The following is a 22,124-nucleotide window of genomic DNA, read 5'->3' as shown; positions in this document are numbered from 1 at the left end:
AATTAAATTTATAATTATTTTAAATGTAAATAAAAAATTTTACCTTCTTAATAGAAAATTTTAGTGTAAATGTTCAAAATTTTCAAAATTATTTTTCATATTTAAATAATTATAATAATTGATAAAAGTGTATAAAATTTGCTTAACATTTTTTTAAAATAAAATATTTTAAGTTATTTTTTAAACGGGAAATAAATATTCATATATAAATACAAATTATTTAAAGAATTATTTAAATTAAATATAAATTTTAAAAATTAATAAAAATTGTATTAAAAATAATTGTAAATACTTTACTATTAATTAAAATCCAATTATTGGATCCTAAAAGAAAACAAACATCAATTACTACTTAAGTTCTATATGCAGAGTGATTAACTGTGTTTTGTATTTTAGAGACTTAAAAACTTAGTATTTAATTTGTTAAAGCGTTGTAATTTGGGTATCGAACAATAAAGATCTCTTATTCTTTAAACAATTTTTAAAGTTTATAAATGATAAAGTTTTCAAATAAAATAGAAAACTCCAATGAAAACTTGATATATTTATTCTTCAGTGATAGAAGCATCTAATTCTTTCTCCTCGCAATTTAAATATATTTGCTGTTTATAAAATTAAATAAATAATTTTTAATTTATTTAATTATATTTTAAAAATTACATAAATTACAGTAAACTGTTAAAAAAAACTTATATAAAATTGTTATATAAAGTTTGATTTTAAAAGGCGAAAAATTATCGATTTGCTTCAATAAAACAACATCAATAGGGCTAAATTAAATTTGTTTCATTTATAAATTTAAATTTTTACAAATAAAACAAAATAAATATAATATACTTATTTTAAAAAATGTAATTTATAAATATTATTATTTTTAAATAAATTGCCAATGTAGAAATTAAATGAATTAAAACAATTAATTGTTTCAGTTAACTTTAATAAAACATTTAATTTCTTTAATATTTAAAAAAATCCAAAACTTAATTAATAGATTTAATTAAATTTTAAATTAAGTTTTCTTTATATTAATTTCGTTTTCTTAATGGCAATTTATTATAAAGTATCTTAATGATGTTACTCATTATATTTAAATCTTTAAAGTTAAATATATTCAAAAAATTATTATAATAAATATTTTTTTAATATTATAATTAATTTTAAATAAACTAAAAATAACATTTTTAAGCAACTATGAAAATTGCAACACAATTTAATTTTAACATGAAAACTGAGTTACATTACTTCTAATTCAGTTTACAAGTAGTAAAATTCTGTAATTAGCTTATTTAAAATTAATTAATTATTATTAATTTAGTACGAAATTATAATATACTTATTTCTTTTGTAAAATTTTTAAATATATATATTTATTTCTTGAAATTATTGAATTATTCATTTTAAACCCTTGCATTAAAGGAAAATATATTTTTTATTTAAAACTTAGCCTAATAAAAATATATATTTTTCATATTTAAGCGCTTTATTTTTGTATTTTACACCATTTTTATCACTTTATGTATTTGTTTAACATGTAAAAATACTTGTGTAAAAAATTACATGTGTAAAAATACTTGCAAGACATAAAACTGTTAGAATTTTAGAGCATTTTAACATTTTATTATGTAATAAATCATCTCATAAAAAGCTAAATAACGTCTAAAAATTGATAAAAAATTTGGCCTAATATATAAAATCCAAGAAACTTTTCGATAAAATTTAACGAAAAACAGTACTATACTGCCATTTTGTATTATCATAAGTAAGGGGAAAAGATAAACTTATTGTTAATTATATTTTTTTAAATTTAAGCAAATAAATATTTATCTTGATAAACAAGGCAAGACAAAAAGCAAAGTAAATTCTATGCGCTCGTAGCTGGGCAATAAACAATCAACTTGCGTGTTTAGAGGGAACAAAAAAAAAACAAAAATAAAAAAACTAAAGAATATATTTGAAATTTTGAACGGGTCACGCACTAAAGCAGTCAAGTAAACCACTCACGAAACCCTGTTTGAGAGATTTGAATTTAGTTATAAAATTAAATTCAAAACCTCTTTAAAAATTAAAGAAAAAATTATATAAAATTTAAATTAAATAATTCAAAAAATTAATTAAGATACTTAATATATTTTTTTAATTTCTAAGCAATTTTTTGTTAATAAAATTCAAAAAGGGAAAAAGTAAATTTCTCAACATGCGTCCTTTTTTTAAAATGTTACTTTCTTAAATGCGGTGTTTGTAATTGTTTTTTTATGATTTATTGTTGTTAATAAAGAATGTCATCGTTTGAAGAGGAACATAATACAAACAATGGAGTCTTTTTTTCCTTAAAATGTCTCGAACAAAGAGGCCTCGAGTTAGATTCTTTAAACAACTTTTATCTGTTACAAATAGCTTTAACATAAATAAATATAGTGAAATTTATTGCAGTTTTCTTTAAATTGTAAAAATGACAATTTGATGATTATAAAATTGTGTAAAAATTGATAATTTTTAACGCAATATTTTACTGCTTTTACTGCTATTTATAACTTAAATGCTAACTTATGCTATTTACTAGCATTTTTATATTGTCTGCTGATGTTATTAATGTATAATGAGTTAAATAGATAATTAAGCATTAAAACTGGAGAATTTATATATATTAAACGTGATTAAAAGCATTATTTCTTAATATCTAATTAATCTATTTTTCGATATTGCTGATTTATTATAAAATAAGTAAAAACTTCAAATGTTAATTTTCACATTCCGAATCTAGTAAAATCTTGACAAAGAGCTGTGATCAAAATTACAAAATTGTTTGCATTAATATTAAAATTCTGCTTATTTTATTAAAAATCTTAAAGTTTAAATACCATTTTCAATAATATTAAAACGATAAGTTTGTTTACATAATAAATATTCAAAATTACATAAAGAACTTTAAGAATCTGGTTGATAAACAGTAATCAGGCTAGTAAGCAAGCTTTCATAGGTCCTTTATGGTTGATGGTCATTCTGATAAAATACCCGCATATATAAGAATAATCATGTAGTAAAGAGCATCTGGTGTGTTATTTACATTACTGCGAATAAAAAATAGAGAACTTTACTTCTTGTATTATTATTAATATTTAAATTGGTACTCTTTTGGGCATATCAAACATATTTAGACTTAAAACTACAGAAAAATTCTGTAAAAATTGTAATAACCTTTGTAATGACCTTTGTTACTTCCTGTCCTCCTGTTCCATTTCCGGGATTACTAGGACGATCCTTACTGGTGCAAAAATTTATCTTCGTGTTTCCTTCACCTCTATCACAAATGAAACCCGAATACTTTTTGACCTTGGGTTCATTGCGGTAATCATTTCGTGACCAGAAATGAGATCAGAATATTTCGTGATTCCAGCGAAATTTAATTGGTTATGCTTAGATATTTACGACATTTAATATTAAAGATGATGAATAAAATGCTTCCAAAATATTTTTATTGAGATCGATTTAAAAATAGATAAATCGATGGTAATATTAATTATTTCCTTCTGTACTACTTTAAAGGATCGCTTACTTTACTTATTCCACTTGTTGTTTTTGTCTACATAACGTTAAAATGACCGTTACGTTGTTAAGGAAAACCATAAAAATTTAAATTGTGATTCACCTTTTTTAATTCTACATAAAAATATTGTTGCTGTAATTGGTTTACATTAATTAATTTAGTTATACTTAATTTTATATTGTTTAGGTATATCAAATGAATTAACTTCTTTTAATTTATTTTCAGAGATTATTGCTGCTTACGCTCTTCGTGAGCTGCACATATGCAGTTTGGCCGAATGATAATCAAAAGCATAAAATAATTGTACGAACAGTGTACATACCTTTATACAAAGGAGGTTCTGGTACAACATCTACCGGAACGCCGTACGTGAAAAGCTCATCTTCAAGTCGTACAAAATCTACTAATATACTATCAAATAGTATTCTATCCAATGATAATCGATATAATTATCAAACAAATACAAATAAATATTATGGACAAAATGAGCAAGACGATGGTTTGTCATCAATTATTGGTTCCCTGTATTCGAAAAAGAATTATGGAATTAAAGACCCCTATTCTTATCAAGTACCACAACCTCAAAGTTATGCACTTCCACCATCTCATGCTGAAGATAATCAAGATTTTTCTATAAATTCGAAGCCAATGACAAATTCTTATTCTCAAACGCAACAACATGATCACGGTCTTCAAAATACGTATCAAACTCCACCTCCAACAAGTAGTTACGTAGAACCACCGAATTTTCAATCACCTATCCAATCTTATCCGCAACAATCTTACTCTCAAACATCTGATCAAAATTATCCAACGCAAACATCCTATTCTTCACCACAATCCTATAATCAGCAATCTATTCAACAACCATCTCAACAAACTTATTTTCCCGAATCAATTCAACAACCATATTCTCAATCGTTCTCTCAACAATCTCAACAATCTTATACTCAACCACCGCAGCAAGCTTACTCTCAACAACCATCCCAACAAAGTTACTCTCCATCTACTCAGCAATTGTATCCTCAATCCTACTCACAACCGAATCAGCAATCTTATTCTCAACAATCGCAGCAGTCTTATTCACAACCATCGCAGCAACCTTATTCTCAACAATCGCAACCAACATATTCCCAACCAACTCAACAAATCTATTCACAACCATCTCAACAATCCTACTCACAATCATCTCAACAAACCTACTCACAACCATCTCAACAAACCTACTCACAACAACAACAACAACAACAATCGTATCCTCAACACTCTCAACAATCCTACGTTCAGATGCCTCAAACATCTTCCCAATCATATTCCCAACAATCCTACCCAACTGAAATGCAACAAGGATTTTCTCCTACAAGTGGGCAGAACTCTTACGCAAACCAACAGCAACTAACCACTCAACAAACAAACAACAGTCCTTACAACTACAATCCCACAACACAGAATAATCCTAATTATCAAGCAAACTCTGTACCCAACGTACAATACGATCAAGTCCAAGAGGGATACCAGCAACAACCAAACAGTTATCAATCTTCTGGTCAGCAGATGTATCCAGCATCTCAAGACAGTATCAGTAACTATAATTACCCCTCTACATCGACACAAACTAGTCAACAGAGTTATAAACCAAGTGCTGAATATGGAAGACCATCAGTAGCTGAAGCAGGTTACCAGCAACCACCAACGCAATCATCAAGTTACCAGCAACCATCTTATAGTCTGTACCAAACTCCCTATCAGAGCAACACGAATCAAAATTATCCTATAAACTATTCATTAAACTATAGACCGTCACAAGAACAAAAATATTCGTTTAGATATTAATTTTATTCTGTAAAATATTACAAACTTGTAATAACTCAGGCAAAAACTTTTTTGTATTCGACTCTTGAATATATGTTAAAGTATTTTTTATATTATAAAAAATATGTTTAAAATATTAATAAACAAATAAAGATATATTATTTTTTTTCCATGGATTAAAGCGTTAAAGTTTATTTACAATTATAATAAATTAATTTTAAGAAGAGACTTTGAAAGTTTTAATTGTAAAGTATTATATGAAAGTTCTTTTTTATTAAAACAAAGTACATGTTATTTTAATAATTGATAAATAAATAATTTTATTTAGTTAAATGTTGAAATTTTGTTTAGTTGTTTTAATTTTATAATTAAAATTTAATTAAACGTCATAAGCATGTTTAAGTGTCTAAAAATATAAAAAATATATCTACAAAATTTTAATGTAAAGTTTATTAAAATAAAATATTTTTTACTGCTATTTTATGAAAAATTGATGTTCTTATACAAAGCTCTAATTAAAATAAATTAAAAAAACTAAAAATAACTAAATAAAAAAACTAAATTAATACTAAAAATAATATATTTTTAGTATTAATATTAATATTAAATAAGTAGAATATTAATTGTTTAAAAAATAATTATACGATACAATAAGCTATTCTTTCGTATGTACTGTGACTGCAGTACATGCACATTTTAAAAATTTCATTTAAATTAATAAAAATAAATAAAATTCATCATCAATCAAATACGTAAAAACGTAAAAAAATGAACAATTCAATTCGTAAAAATGTCACCAATTATTATTTACCATCAATTAAATTCGTGTAAATGTATGAAAAAATCATTAATATTGTAGAAGCGTATGAAAAAAAATCGTTTAAATTAGTAAAATTTCAAAAAAATTTGTAAAAATTGGATATAATGTAATTTATTTTTCTATATATTTTACAATTTTTCAAATTAGAAGTAAATATTTTTACGTTTTGTATTATTCTATAATTTGATTTTCCTGACTTCCATTTATTCGTGACTTACAATTTGTTCCATATGTTTTCACGTTAACTAAATTATATATTGGTAAAAGAGTTGAGAGGGCTGTCCTTCTTGTGAACCGAAGGACTTAGCCCTAGAGTGTGAAGTGGAAGGAAGAGGGAAGAAGGTTAGGGAATAAGAGGGAAGAAGAAATAAAGCAAGACAGGAGAGTGTGAAGAGAAGCTGCCAAAGGGTCCTATGGGACCCCAGGGTCATCTGCCTGGCCTTTATTGAATTAAAAAGCAGAACACATTTAGATACATTTGAAAAAGTAATCAGTATACAAAACAAAATTGCTTTTGATGGGAGTACTTGTCCCTCACAATAAAACAAGGTTCGCACAGTAAGAATTGTAAAAGTGTGTGAAACAAGAAAACAATTTTTTTTTTCGTTTTACAAAAGTAGCATTAATGCTAACAAGTTTTTTTTAAATACAATAACAGTAATACTCTATTTACATTTATATACATTATTTACAATGGTCTTCTCAATCGGCTACAGATTATGTGAATCTTGCGCCTAGATCACTTGTTTTCGTCTTCCGATGTTTCCTAGGCGGATGTTTGATCGGCGTCTTCTTCCTCGCTTGTTTCGTCACTGTAATTATGATTGCTGCTTTTTTGTGTGTCGTTGAGAGACGTTTGGTTTGCTGCTTGCCGGTACGGGTTGATGAGAATTTTTGTGTCTTTGATGTATTGATTGAGAGCAATAAAGAGGGTTTTATTACCCACAATGTCTTTTTCGTCCGGGGCCAGTTGAATCCTGCGTAGAGTGTTTTCATTTGGAAGTTCTCCAGTTCTGTCGTGAATTTCGTGCACTCAAATAGGTTAACTAAATTATAGTAATAAATGTTTTAAAAATATTTTATATAGAAATAAAATCAAATTTGCATAATTACTTTTATACATTTTCTTTTCTAAATAACTATAATTATTTACTAATTCGATTTCTCGTTAAATCAGAGAAAAACTTTTGTAAACAGCAATTTTGTAAGTAAATTTATATTAAAAGAAAAGTATTTGTATGAATTATCGAGTAAATAATTATCTAAAAGTTATAGGAAGAATATAAAAACCAACAAATTTAAATTCTCTTTATAAATGAAAGACATTTTCTCGTGTTATTAGACTAAAATGCGTGTACTGACGAGGTTGTAGCTGCATTAGAAAGCGCATCTTCAAGAGAAGGAAGACACTATCGAGTCTTAAATTTGTATACAAAGTAAGTATTTTAATAAATATGTTTAAATACAATTAAAATTGTATTTATAAAGGGAATTTTAATACATTTTTAGGTCATTTACAATTATTTTCTAACGTAAATCTCGAAGATGGGTCGAAAATTTCAAGTTACTATCATCCCTGTAATTACTTATTTTTAGTTGTTTTTGGATAATTTAATACTTAATTACTCGTATAATTAATACGTAAATTTATTGTTTTAGTTTCAACGTTTTTTTATAAATTATTTTTTCTTCAAAAATTCTCCTCATTATACCAGAGATCCTGAGTTTAACTTGTTAGAAACTTTCAGAGAAAGATTAAATTTTAGGTATTTATATTATATCATTATTTATTAATAGTTAAATAATTTTATACGAATAATTTTTTAAATATTTAATAATTTGATAAATATAAATAACTTTAGAATTATGAATTTCAAATATATCTACTAGTAAATATTCAAGAATATTTTTAAGCATTTATGATAATTGTAAGTTAGACATTTACTAAGCTTTATCATAGAATTTTATTGTAAAGTTTTAATTCAATCAGATACGGAGAAAAGAGCTTAGTTAAGTCACATGAATATGCAATATGAACACGTTAAATTAAATTATTGATAGGTTAGTTTATTGAATCTCATCAATTAATAAACTTTATATCTAAATATTTATTTAATTACACGATAAATTACAATTTAAACCGAATGGAAAGAATCTTTATCTATGACAGATAATGGACATATATATAGAGTTCGCTTCTCTATAAATCCATCTGTTTGCAAAATACACTCAGATAAATTTCTCAGACTTCAAAACCAACATGGAAATTCATTAACGATTCCTTCATATAAAATTCCATCTAAGGTAGTAAAAAAAATGTTCAAAAATTCCATTTATCTTCGTCTGAATTTAAGACCGTTAACGTCGAGTATCAAAGTAAACGTATCCGGAAGCCATAGAAATTTATTAAAAATCACGCAAATAGTTAATGATACACATATTTTGATTCTTGAAATCAGGAATTTCCTTACTCAAAGCATCGCATAAGCTAAATTTTAGAAAGTCAAAATACTGTATAAACATTTAACCGGATGTAGTCTCAGAGTATCACATGAACCGGATTAACTTCATCTTTTACATCGTCGATGTAACCCTTTATGACAAGTTTAGCTACTTGGATAATGCTTCATCCGGTTTGAATCTCTAAACTGGTCCTAGACGAAGGTTGTTGATAATTTATAATCTATTCTATACATTTACAAAAAATCAGAATATTACTAATTGCATACTTCTTTATGATTATTATAATTTTCATGATTAACAAATATCGAATTTGATCAATTCTTAAAAATCATTTTTTGAATGATTTCTTATAAAATTGTTAGAAATCATGTTCAAGAACGTGTTTAATTTTATATTATTTGCAAATAAACGTGCTTTCTAGCATGTAATCCTTTGTAGAAATGTATGCAAGATTGTTGAAATTCGATTTTAATTGTAATTGTAAATTTATTGAAAAAATTATATAAAAGATAATTGGTTCGAATAATTACATAAAAGAAACTTATCCTAATATTTAGATTTAGTACACTGCAATAAGCTTGGATATTGACATCGCAGCTTCCCTCGCAATACATATATTATTAATTTAAATTTATTATGAATTATTAATTATTATGCTTATTCTTTAAAATTTAAGTGACAAAATAATATATTTATTACATTTTAATTATTAAAGTTTCTTGTTTCTTTGTTAAAATAAAAACTAAAACTATATACAGTATTGTTAATGAGATTGTGTTACAAAGGAAATTTAACTTTTTCAAATAGAAATAATATAAATATTAATAATTTTTTGAATAATTTTTGTTAAAGAGCGCATGTTCCATTTATCAGAATCAATATCGATGTTTTTGAACCAAATAACTGTGACATGAATAAATATGAACATTACATAGAAGTGTGTTTAAAGTGAGAACATACATAGACCGCTGATATGAGAGAAATGCGCATTAGCTCATTTCCTTCAATTATTCAACGAATTAAACAATATACAATTAGGCAACGCAGAATCATTGGATGCGTCTAGGTGATAAGCGGCTTAGCCTATGACGTGGTCTGTTTCGCATGGAACGAATCGTGTCATTGGCTTATCTGCTTGATTGTTTATTACTTTTAAGGGGCATTCGTTTTGTCAGAATAGTGCACACCCGTACTTTGGGCACTTGGGGCACGTACTGCACCTCTCCCTTTGTCGTCGGGTTGGCCTTTTCTTAATTAATTTTCAAGGAGCTCTAAGGTTTCATTTTATTTTTAGTTACTCATTTTTTATCACAGAAAACTTTTTTTACTGATGACGAAATTAAAATAAAAATACTTGTTATTAACCGAAAATTTGTTCTAGCGGGTTGTGATTGTTCGGTCGAGTACCGAGGTGCCACGATATTTGATTAACGCAATTTTCATATATGCGGTAGCATCTAAGGATTAATTAACTGCTTTAATCAAAGGATATATATATATATATATATATATTATATATGGGATATATATATAAATGGGATATATATATTCCATTATATATCCTGAATAGATATATATAACGTACGATAGCCTTTTTTATAGTCTGCGGGCGCCGCTGGCACACACCTTTTACGACAGTTTGAAGTCATTTATAAGTTATATATTTGTAACGCGAAAGTGTAAAATGAATCAAATTCATGTAATAGTAGCCTACAGGTCTACGCTATTTTAACAAAACGAATGCATCTGTAGACAAGTATGACCGTGCAACCAGCAAATATGCAAATTTCTATACGGCATAATCAAACTGCGGGAAGTAATGGTTTCGTTTTCGAATAAAACAATTGATTTTAATCGAATTATTTAATATTTTTCTCAAGTGAGAATTATTATTTTTGCAAATCCAGCCAATTCAATTCTAAACATCAGAATTATTGATGTTAGTCGTATACATTTGCCAATTTTTAAATTTTAAATGGATAATGCTTATATTCAAATTTAAATATTTTAAACTGAATTTTTAATTAACGTTCTTTTAGGCCTGTAGTTTTAAACAAAGTATAATTGGAAATTTACAAGTTCTGCAAAATGCCGTTGATGATATAATTCTGAATAATGCTGGAATGATTGAAACAACGACTTTTTAAAAATATTTTCTAGAGTTAATATTATACAGATATAAGAAAAACAGAAAGTATATCATTTATATAATTTAAACATTACATTTGATTTATTTTAAGCAGTTATTTGTTAACTATATATATATATATTTATATCAGATTGTAACTTTAAACATCTCCTCATCCATTCTTCAAAATGCAAACCATTAAAGAATCGCGATTTCTCCAAATATAAAATTTACAGAATTTATATTTATTTTATAAAATGTAAATGTATTAATTTTGTAGATTAAATTTTTTAAATTATTTTTTTCTGTAATTTTATCGTAACGAAACATATTCAATAATGATAATGATTTTAAACCATTGGTAATTTTTAAATCAATTTTAATAAAATGAATTATAACTTGCAGTAAAAAGTTATAAAATTATAAATTAATCTCAATTAAGTTTTAATTTTTTAGATACATTAGTTTCTAATTAATAATTAAAATGAAGACGTATCAAATAAAAGCCATTTATAAGCCAAAATCTAAATTATATATATTTATATAATTTATCTATTTATTAGATGGCCTAATAAATAGGATTTTAACAATTTGGAGGGCTTATCACACCAAGTCCGACTAAAAAATAGACCAAATGTTTATTAAAGACTAAACTTTTTTGTAAAACATTTAGTCTATTTTTCAGTCAGACTTGGTGATAAGCCCTCCAAATTGTTAAAATCCTATTTATTACGCTATCTAACTATCTAAATTAAAGTCGTGGGTTAAAAGCGTCGTTTATTGTTATTAGTCAAAATCTACATGATATTTTAAAGAATAATATCAATACTTTTAAATTATAATATTCAGAAATGGTTATTATCAGTTCAATCTAAAATGAGTAAATTCGTAAAGAATAATTTTAAAAAATCCGAAAAGAATTTTTTTCTATTATAAAGAAATTAAAGAATTCAATAATCATTTATAGCATTTTCGATTCTAGTGCCTGAAATATCATACAGATTTTAAAGATTTCAGATAAACTCGTAAAATTCCATATTGTTAATCTTCAATTCTTAAAACTCTTGATTTGGCTATTGTTGTTAACAATAAGTGAATTTCATTGTTATAATTGTTTTTATGGAAAAATCAATTTTAAATAATGAAAAATGCTATTTTTATGATAAATTTTTAATTTGAATAATGAAAAATAAACATTTTATGCTAGAGTTTTATTTTGAATGCTTAAAAATGTGATATTTCATTCAGAGCCGGATTTTAGGCGATTGGAGCGATTGGTGCCAATCGGGCCCCGCGCTTGAAGGAGCCCCTCATCACGTCAAAATTTATATATTTAAAAATAGTACATGTTACAAAAATAAATATCTAGGTATATTATTATTAAAAATAAAACAACATATTTCAATATGTAAATTAACAGTTAATTAATTTTGTTATTTAAAGTTTGAGGGGCCCCGCAAAAAAAAAATTCAATCGGGCCTCGCACCTATTGGATCCGGCGCTGATTTCATCATAAAAAAGGAGTAATAACCTTTCCAATATTTCGTATTTCTGCACACGTTTGTTAGTGCTGCTATCTGGTGAGAATAAATAAAAACTATTTTGGAGAAAAAATTTTCTGTAGCCAACAGTTTAAGAACTTATTACTCCACTATTAATGCCTATGTCTGAATAAAATATTTTTAATTTTGCCTATTAATGCGCCGAGCTTTCGCGAGTACTTTAATATTATTATTCTACTTGTACTGTAATTATAAATTAGAAAATTTTGTATTATTAAAATAGCAAAATTTGTAATAAATTATCAAACACTTAAATTGATTTTTATTCTAATTATTACTATTTTATATTCAAAATAGTGCAAATATTCGTGCCAAAGATAGTTTTAATAATTTTTGAAACATTTTGTACGAAAAATTGCTTATATCTTTAAAAAAAAATAACTAAAATTTTTCAATTTACCATTTTTTTAAACATAGTTTTCCTTTTCTGGAGTTTTTTAAATTAAATTTTTAGATTCCGCTTTACATTTCCGATGGACGATACTTGGGGAAGTTTAGATGAAGATGGTAAGTGGGGCGGTATGGTTGGTCAACTGATCGAACAAGTAAGTTTGCAAAATTGTAATATTTAATAATTTAATACTGTAGAATAATTAAAAGAAATTCTAGTTTCTCTTCTATTGTGTATTTCCTATTTGGAAAATGTCTACGTAATTTAAAAATTTTAGAATAAAATAAGCAAATCAATATTGTCGTGTTACATTATGATTAACTAAGGACCTTATGCTGAAACTAACTGAGCACGTTTGGTTCGGATCTCACATTTAAGGGGGCAAAGCGTAATTTATAATGATGTTTTGTTTCTCTAATGTAATGAGACATCAAAATGTTAAATAGTTCGATCTTTCTTTATATCTACAAGGTCCTATAATGACATTTGTTAAAATTTTTATTATTTTTTTAAAATTAAAAACATTTAAAGGTAAATGAAAATTAATTTTTAAAATTATTTCTTCTATATCTACCATACGTAATAAGTATTTCGACATCAGATATATAGCCTACATAAAGAAAAAGATCAAATTCAAGCAGAAAAATCTTATTTTTCCCTTTTGGCTTTGATCTTTCACGTGTACCAATCGACATGAAAAACACCGGTAGGATCGCTATATGGTCAAGCGGTTATGGTGGCAGCTTACTACTGTGGAAGACTCGGCCTCAAATGCAGACGGAGCAAAGAAACCAAGCAATTTTTCGGGAGTGGTCCGTTACTTCCCACAAGACAGAAAGAATTAAAGAAAATCACTCGGCAGTCATAGTTTCTACAAACTGATCCAGAATTATATTTATACGAATTTATGCTGGTTCAGAATCTAAATGTTATGAATTTAAATTATATCCTCTAATAGTAAATACAGTATCATAATTACATTTATAAGAGATGATCAATAAACATGTAGGCGACAATAATAAAAAAGTATTGTATGAGTATTATTTTACACGTAATCTCCCTGATTGTGAAAAGTTTGAATTACATTGCGAACTTTGCGATGGAAGCTTTAACGTACACGTTCACTGCACTTGGATCTTACTGCTTGTGGCCTGTCCTCATGCAACATTCATGTCAGATGAGCTAAAAAAAAAAAAAAAAAAAAAAAAACACTGAATGGAAGACGATTTCAATTCGACCAAGATACAGTACCTTCTGCACATGAATTCCCTGGTGTCTCGTAACATTTTTATTTTTCCTGCTTTTATATGTAACAGAGGGAAAGTATGATAATGAGTCAAAAATGACCCCGCCTCAAGATTTTCACATTTTGGACTTGGGTCCTTGAAGCGTCGAGAAATGAAAAAAAAAGTCAACGTAAAAAGCTGATTTTTTCTATCCATACAGAAAAGTATGTCAAGAATCGTGCACCCCATACACACACTAATATGTGTAGGCCTATATGTGGAGCACGATTTTGTTCATCTACGTTGAAGCTTAAAAACTTCTGTGACTTTTATCAAATTTCTGAAATTTTTAGGAAGTTTGTGTATTAGGGAATTAATTTATTAAATTTTGATGGTTAAAGATTAAGGGATGGAAATATAGACAAGGTCGTGTGTCATATCTCGAGTGAGATCGGAGTTTATGAATATTTTACGCGTTATTAACATTTTCAATTATTGTATTTATAAAACTCATCTCTATCCTCAAAATTAAGCTTCTTGCCATTTTACAATAATTAATAATATAAAAAGTTTATAAAATAAAATCTCATAACAGATAGCGTCATATACAATTTTAAAGTTCGGCCGGCAAAGTTACTCCACTCGTTGTTGAATTTTTTGTCGGAATCATGAGGTTGGTGAAACAATAGGATAATGTCTCAATAACCAGAGTGATTACGTGTAAAATAAAATCGATTGAATACATCTTGTTGTCGGCTGGTTATTTATTAATCAATTTTATATATTTGGTTTAAAAGTTAGGATAACAGATACCATTTTTTGTTTTTCTTTAAATTTAGGAAGCAGATTTCGGAATTAGTTATCTTACCTTAACATATGATAGGTTTTCTGCTGTAAATTTTACAAAACCATACTTTAGCAGTAGATTAACATTCTTTACCAAAGCCGCAACATATAATCCTCCCGATTTAAATACCATAATACGCCCATTTTCTCTGAAGGTAAATCATCGTTGCATTTTTATATTTATGTATTGAATCTATAAATCATTTCTAAACGTGTTTACTTTTTTAGATATGGTTAGCAATTATAATATCATTCGGAATGCTTAGTTTATTCGTTTATTTTTTGGCAAAATATCGAGCTCCTCCTAGAGATACTCCTTTTCTTAATGATATCATTTGGTTTCTCTTCGGATTAACTATTTATCAAAGTAAGTAACTTTTATTTATCTGATAATATAATCACAAACTTCTTTTTTTTCGTGAAGCATTTCACAATCGATTCTCCCTTAAAGCAAAATGTATGATTTTACAGGTGGAAATATTCTTCAAATTGATAAAACAAGATGCCGAATTTTAATTTCTGGCTGGTTATTGGCAATTTTGGTGTTAACACCAACATATAGTGGCATTTTAACCTCATTGTTAACCATACCAATACCTTCGTTAGTGGCTGAAAACATAAAAGAATTAAACGAAGCCGTCAGATTAGGGAAAGTTAAAGTAGGAACAGCAATATCATCGACTTACTATGACATTATAGCTGTAAATATCTTGTGAATTTTATAGGCTATTCATTACTTAATTACATTAACAAATATTAATTCACTATACAGCACTCTGAAGTGGAGCAATGGAAGTACATCAGGGAATCAGTCATAAAGGAGAAAAATGAATTTGATGATGGAATGGAAAGAGTTCTAACTGATGACAATTATGTCTTTATATGTTCTGAAGAACATGGTATATATTTTGCAACTAAAAATGGTTTAGAAAATTATTTTATTTCCAAAGATACGTTTTTAGAGACACATAATGCCATAGCCGTAGCTAAAGATTTTCCTCTTACTGCAGAATTTAATAAAATGTAAGGATTCTTTTTAATTCTTCTGTTTCATTTCTGAATTATTTTATTAAATTTTCTCTTTACTTCCAAAGTATTTCTAGACTTTCTCAAGGAGGTTTCTTCAACATCTGGTATCGACAATTAATGGAGAGAGAATATTTTGTAGAATTATGTAAATCAGGGATGAAAGGCTCTGAAAAAATAAAAGAAGACGGATTTGGTGTCATGAAAGGTCCTTTTATTATCCTAATTTCAGGTCATATACTTGCTACAACTGTATTTTTTATGGAAATAATTCTTTCGCGATTTATTAAAACTTCGTGACTTTATTCAGCACATAAAATTTAAGTAAGATTATTCAAATCTCCAATGTATCTAGATTAATTTTGATTAAATAATTAGAGAAAATAATGTATTATGCTGCTTTTAAATGTTTTTTTCGCTACTTCGGCTTGTCCAAAATTCAGTTAACCGATATATATATATATATTAAAAACAGTTAGAATTGGTTTACAACAGCTGTACACTATTATTTATAATTCATCAGCTCTTCTTTTAGCCATTCTAAAAATAAGCTGTCATATGTCGGTTAATTGACTTTTAAACCATATTACAGTAGAGCGTCGTTTATCCGAATCAATTTGCATCTGGGGGTTGTTCGGATAACCGGTTATGTACGAAAAATATATTAATCTATCCGATGTTGAAATTTTTCTTCGTTGCGTGTCGCTTCGTGTTGAATTTTCGTCGATTTTAAGCCTAACAAAAATTTTTATATAATTGTATCGTTAAAAATTATTTCTTTATTTTGTACAAACAAAATAAATGTATTGAAAAATATAAAAACAAAAAAATTATACTTTAGAAGTTAATCAAAAAATCTTTCGGTTAACCGGCTTTCGGATAAACGACACTCTACTGTATATATGTTGGTCGTATATAAGTTACCTTATATGTATATGAAACAACTTGTTTCATAATTCTACAATATTAAAAAATGAATTACTAAAATAAAAATAAATTCAAAATCCATAAAATTGGGAGATGCAGCAGCAATTAATACTAATATATTCTTAATTCTAATCAAATTATGTAGTTAGATGCATTTAACGTGATGTATATTATGCGTATATATGTGCGTAGAAGATGGCTGTTTTAGTATATAGTGTATCTGTACACAGAAGATGGAGTATTTATATCAAACATTAACTACAAAATGCAAAAGGAATTCTCTACATTTTCCCTCAATTTTCTCAATAGAATGCGACAAATCTCACTTCCTTCAATAATATTGAGCAACACTTCAATCATCTCATTGCCTATTAAGTTTTAAAAGGCCTTTGTGAAATTTAGTCGAGATCCAAAAAGTTCGTATGTATGTATTTTTATATGTAATAGTTTTAAATTTGTATAATGTACAGAGAAAACTGTGTTGCATTGTTTAAGGCTACTTTAAATTGATACTATAACTATCATAAACGTTTTTGGTAGAATTTGTCTAAAACTCTTCTTTATCTTTATATCTATGTCTTCAAAGCAGTTTGAAAAAATTAACTTATAAAGCATTGTTTTGTCTATATATTGCAATATTCTGGCATTAACTAATGAACGTTTTCTTAATGAAAATAAAAAATATTTAAATCCTGCAAGTTTTTAATTTTTTATGTAATTTCACATAACTTTATATGGTGGGCTTCTCAGAACATTCATGACCAATGAGAGGAGCGGCTGTAGCTCTGATTCCCGGCTTATAGAGGATTTCAGACTGGAATATGTATAAAAAAAAACTTTGATTTTGACGTCTAGAAAATAAATTTGTATAGTTTCAAGTGCATAAAAGAGAGGAAAAGAAAATATAAACTGAGAGCGAGAAGATTGTAGAGATACATGGTCTCTACAATCTCCTGTGAATAATATACGTTTATATCATAGTATAATCTTTGTAATTTGTGAATATTCGTAAATTTGGTCTCACGTTTCAAATACAGAGTGGTTATATCAATAATTAAACAGCTATTTAGAGCTCGGTGTAGGAAGGATTAATGGATCAATGCAATTAAATTTGTTGTTCCTACTTGTCTGAACATTGAACTTCGATTTCGAGAGTAAAAAATCAAGCAAAGGGTGGCTTAATTTTCCAGGAACATTTAAAATTTTGGTGGCGCCATCTGTTATGATATTTTATTCAAAAACTTTTATATTTTTAATTATTATAAAATGGCGTTTAATTTTGACGGTAGGAATGGGTTTTATAAAAAAAAAAAAACTGTAAATATGCTAATAACGAGTAAAGTCGTCATTAAATCCGACCCTACTGGAGATATGACACACGACCCCTTTTATCTTTCCACTCCTTCGATCTTTAACCACCAAAATTTAATAGCATCAATCCGCTAATACGCAAACCTCCCTGGAAATGTTCAGAAATTTTCGACAAAAAGCACAGGAGCTATTACGCTTCAAACAGGATGAACAAAATTGTCCCACATAAATATCCACACACAAAGAAAAATCCCCGAATAGTTTTTTTTATTGTTTTTTGCATTTCCCGACGTTTTTGAGTCAGAAAATGTAAAAATCTAGGAGAGGGTTATTTTTTGGCCGATCGTTACACTTTCCCTTTGAGCCAGAAAAGTAAAAGTTTGGTTTATAAATCTTCCGATTGAGAAAATTTGGCACTAATGTCAACGCAAATGTATGTTAAATAGGCTGTCAAAGAAACTCCGGCAATACAGAGAAGTTGAGACACAAGATGCGATGATTTATTGCAATTTATTAGGACAATTACAGATTTCATGAATTGTAACTCTCCATTGGTTGCTATGTCGTGTATAGTAATTTTACACGTGTTTTTGAATTGTACACATGGAATTGTTGAAGTATCCAATAAATCAGACATGGTTCTAAAGCCCTCCATCTCTCATTTGTAAAATATACATTCTATTAACAACGTATCGACAGATAAACTTACTGACTTGGGTAACTGGCGGCTAATTACAGAACGATTCCGTAGCCATAGTTCTGGTTTTTACCACGAGATGCCGCTAGAGTCGTGACGTTCAGGTAGCGTATACTTCGTACTGTACGGCGTGCTTGGAATTTTGTCGATATTTTAGCTTTAAAACCATACTTTATCATTGATAATTGATTTTCTGCTACGTTTCCAAGAAATCGTTATGGAGAATATTGCATCAGAAAATACTTGTTATTGCGATAAGCACTTCTCCTCAAAAGGAAATATTAACAAGATTGTAAGATTAGTACAGCACATAAGCAAGTCTTGGTGGAGGAAAAGACTATATTCTGTCGTGAGACTTCTTGTTATGAAAGATTTTCTACTCCCCTTCGATTACGAGAACATTTGGAGAAAGTACATGGATTCGCCTGTGAAATAGAAAAGCTGGAATTCAAAAATATAAATTCTGTTCTGAAATTTTAAAAATGGTGTATTTACCGTATTTTACGGACTATAAGACGCTACGGACTATAAGACGCACCTGAATTTTGGAGGCAATTTTTCGAAGAAAACGTGCGTCTTATAGTCCGTAAAATACGGTAATTAATACAGTATATCTTAAAATAATTGTTTTCATGAATATTAATTGGAATTGCCCCATCTGGTCCTATCACCCATTTAAGTAAAGCATGTGGAGGTAGGACATCTGACAAAGCTATATCTGAGGAATAAAATTTGTTAAATTTACTTGATCCTTATGCAGATCAAGTAATGACGGATAAAGGTTTGCATATAGAAGATGGTTGTTTTGCTAGAGCTATTGGTTCAGTACGCCACCATTTGTAAGAAAGCAAAATCAGTTAAGCAAGCACGATGCACTGGAAACTGCAGAAATAGCAAAGGTCTGGTACATGTTGACAGAGAATAAAACTATTTGCTGTTTTAAAACAAAAATTAGACTGGACTTTACTGCCACATATTGACAATATTCTAACCATTATTTGTGGTGTGGTAAATTTATCTAGACCAATATTGGGCGATAAGAAATTTTGAAGAGTGGTGTGAGCATTTTCATTTTGACTCTATATAATGAATGAAGCAGTATTAAACAGGAATTTAATACTTTTTCATAATCTCATAGTTAATAAGGCTTACTCATTTTTGTTTTTCAATTTTTGTATGATGAAGAACTCAAACACAAGTTAGGACAAAACATTTTTATTCCAAAATAAAAAATGATATGTTTTATAAAATTATTAGTGCTTAACTCTATAATTATTTTGCATAAATCTGTAAGAAAATATTTCTTTGTGAATTATAAATAAAATACTGAATAAAAGAAAATGACTTTATTTTAATTTGTTGCATCATTCATTTTGTATTATTTACATAAACATTATGGGTGTTAATTTACAAGCTCCGTATCTATCACACCTGCTTGACATTTTGCTCCAATACTGCTCAAGATCAGTACAGCTCAGATCTTCCAAAGTACCACCTGCAGGAGAAAAGTACTTATTTACATTTTCTTCATATCAATACAACTAACACCTATTGGTTATATAAGTGTTTTATCTGTTTACATGAAGCAGTGCCCCTATTGAATGCTTACAGTATCCTGCTTCTCCTGCTATGCAAGTACACCGAATAGATGTTATCAAAAATATTTATTAGAGAGGTTGCGGCCGAAGTTCAAATGTTAAACTTGTACGGCAAGCAGAAGTTTGACGTTTGACGTTTGAACTCCAAGTAAAACGCGTTGCGCCACACGTTCACGTCGCGCACTGATTTATGGGATATTGTTGGAAAATGGCAAAACACGTTTAACAACGACGAATGTTACTAGCGAAGGTAAGTAAACAAATTAAACTATTTTAAAGTATTTATGGGATGTTTAATAACACTAATTAAAAATAATTATTTAGCGTCGTGTCTCCTACCATACGATAGAACGATAGGACTACTTCATATTTTTGTTGAGGAAAGTAAATCCGAAGTGGCTTATGTAAATCCGAAAGCAGCTTGGGAAATTATTTTTAGAAAATTTACAGTTGTATTACGCTGTTGATGGTAGAAAATGCTGTGAAAGAACAAACCTAATGCTACAGAATTATGATAAGCTATTATGAAGACAAATATATTTAAATTAGACACTTCACATCATTTGCTAAAAAATTGAATAATTAAATAATTTCTGGATTAAAATCGTCTGATTCTTTACGATATTATTCATAAATGCTTAAATAATCATTATTTTAAAAAATACGTCATAATTTTACCCCCAAACACAAGAAATGAAGAAGTTTAAACTGATCTTGCTAGACGTAGCGAACGCCATTATCAACCATCTACAATTGCCAAATGGCGGCGCTCGAACGTCCGACGTTCATGTTTTGGGCTGAGTACGTGCATCTCAACCTCTATTGTTGTAAACGTGCGCCGCAACGTATTTTACTTGGAATTCAAACGTCAAACGTGTACTTCTGCTTGCCGTACAAGTTTAACGTTTGAACTTCGGCCCAACCTCTCTAATGTTACATGCAAACATATACTTTCTACGTCCGTCTTGTTGAAAAGGTCGAACTGCCCTCTAAAGTTCATTTCAAATAACTAGACTAAGATGAAACATGAAATTACTTGACTGCGATGTATTACTTCATGTTCTAACATTTTATGTAAATCATATTCACTGCAGGGCTGCATCAAAACAACTATACATCAGTTATGTTCATGTTCTTTTTTATGACACTAAAGTATACTTGCGTTTTACAAATGAGGAACACAATGAATTTGTTTAAAATATAGAATTTAGAACAGCGACCACGTGCTGACCATTTAGCCGTTGTGGAGTACATAGTTCTGAGTGGCCCAGCAGCTCGGATCTAACATTAGCCTATTATTTTTGAGAGCGGGATTATCGATAGGTTAATTATACCGTTAAGGTATAAGCCTGCTGCTTTGGAGTATCTGGGAACGAATCAGGATTGACCGAAAACTTTAGGAATTTATCGGAAATGATCCGTCGGGTTCTATCTCTCAGTATCTGGACTTCATATTGGCCTGGCCGAATCCACGATGAGGCTTGATAAAAAGCCCTCTTACACTCTATAGAGCGGAAGTCCAAAAAGTACCTAAATTGCTTTTTTTTTTAACTCTTTCCGCCCTGTGGGCACTAAGAGGGCCTCTTCTAGTAGGCCCATTATGGGTTCGGCCAGGCCCACAATGGGGCGACCGGGTGGTGAGGGACAGGGCCCGACATATCCGAACGGACCACCCCCGAAAAATTCCTGGGGATTATTCGACCCGTTCGGATTCGATCTCGGGTCCCCCAGAGCGGTAGGCTGCCACCTTTAGGGTAGAGTTATAAACTCCGT

The 22,124-nt window shown here is 28.4% G+C and overlaps 1 protein-coding gene across 1 annotated transcript; it reads left to right on the top strand.

The window, feature by feature from the left end:
* Positions 1–3,202: 3,202 nt before the first annotated feature.
* Positions 3,203–4,943, top strand: LOC136985660 (uncharacterized). The gene is made up of 3 exons (XM_067282984.1): positions 3,203–3,265; positions 3,770–4,884; positions 4,937–4,943. The coding sequence occupies exons 1-3, from the start codon at positions 3,203–3,205 to the stop codon at positions 4,941–4,943; spliced, it is 1,185 nt and encodes a 394-aa protein (XP_067139085.1).
* Positions 4,944–22,124: the final 17,181 nt, after the last annotated feature.

The sequence above is a fragment of the Centruroides vittatus genome, unplaced genomic scaffold, assembly GCF_030686945.1.
Source record: "Centruroides vittatus isolate TY-2023 unplaced genomic scaffold, ASM3068694v2 contig_975, whole genome shotgun sequence".
In the NCBI taxonomy this organism is placed as follows: domain Eukaryota; kingdom Metazoa; phylum Arthropoda; class Arachnida; order Scorpiones; family Buthidae; genus Centruroides; species Centruroides vittatus.
The sequence above is the reverse complement of the archived record's forward strand: the minus strand, read 5'-3'. Positions and strand labels throughout refer to the sequence as shown.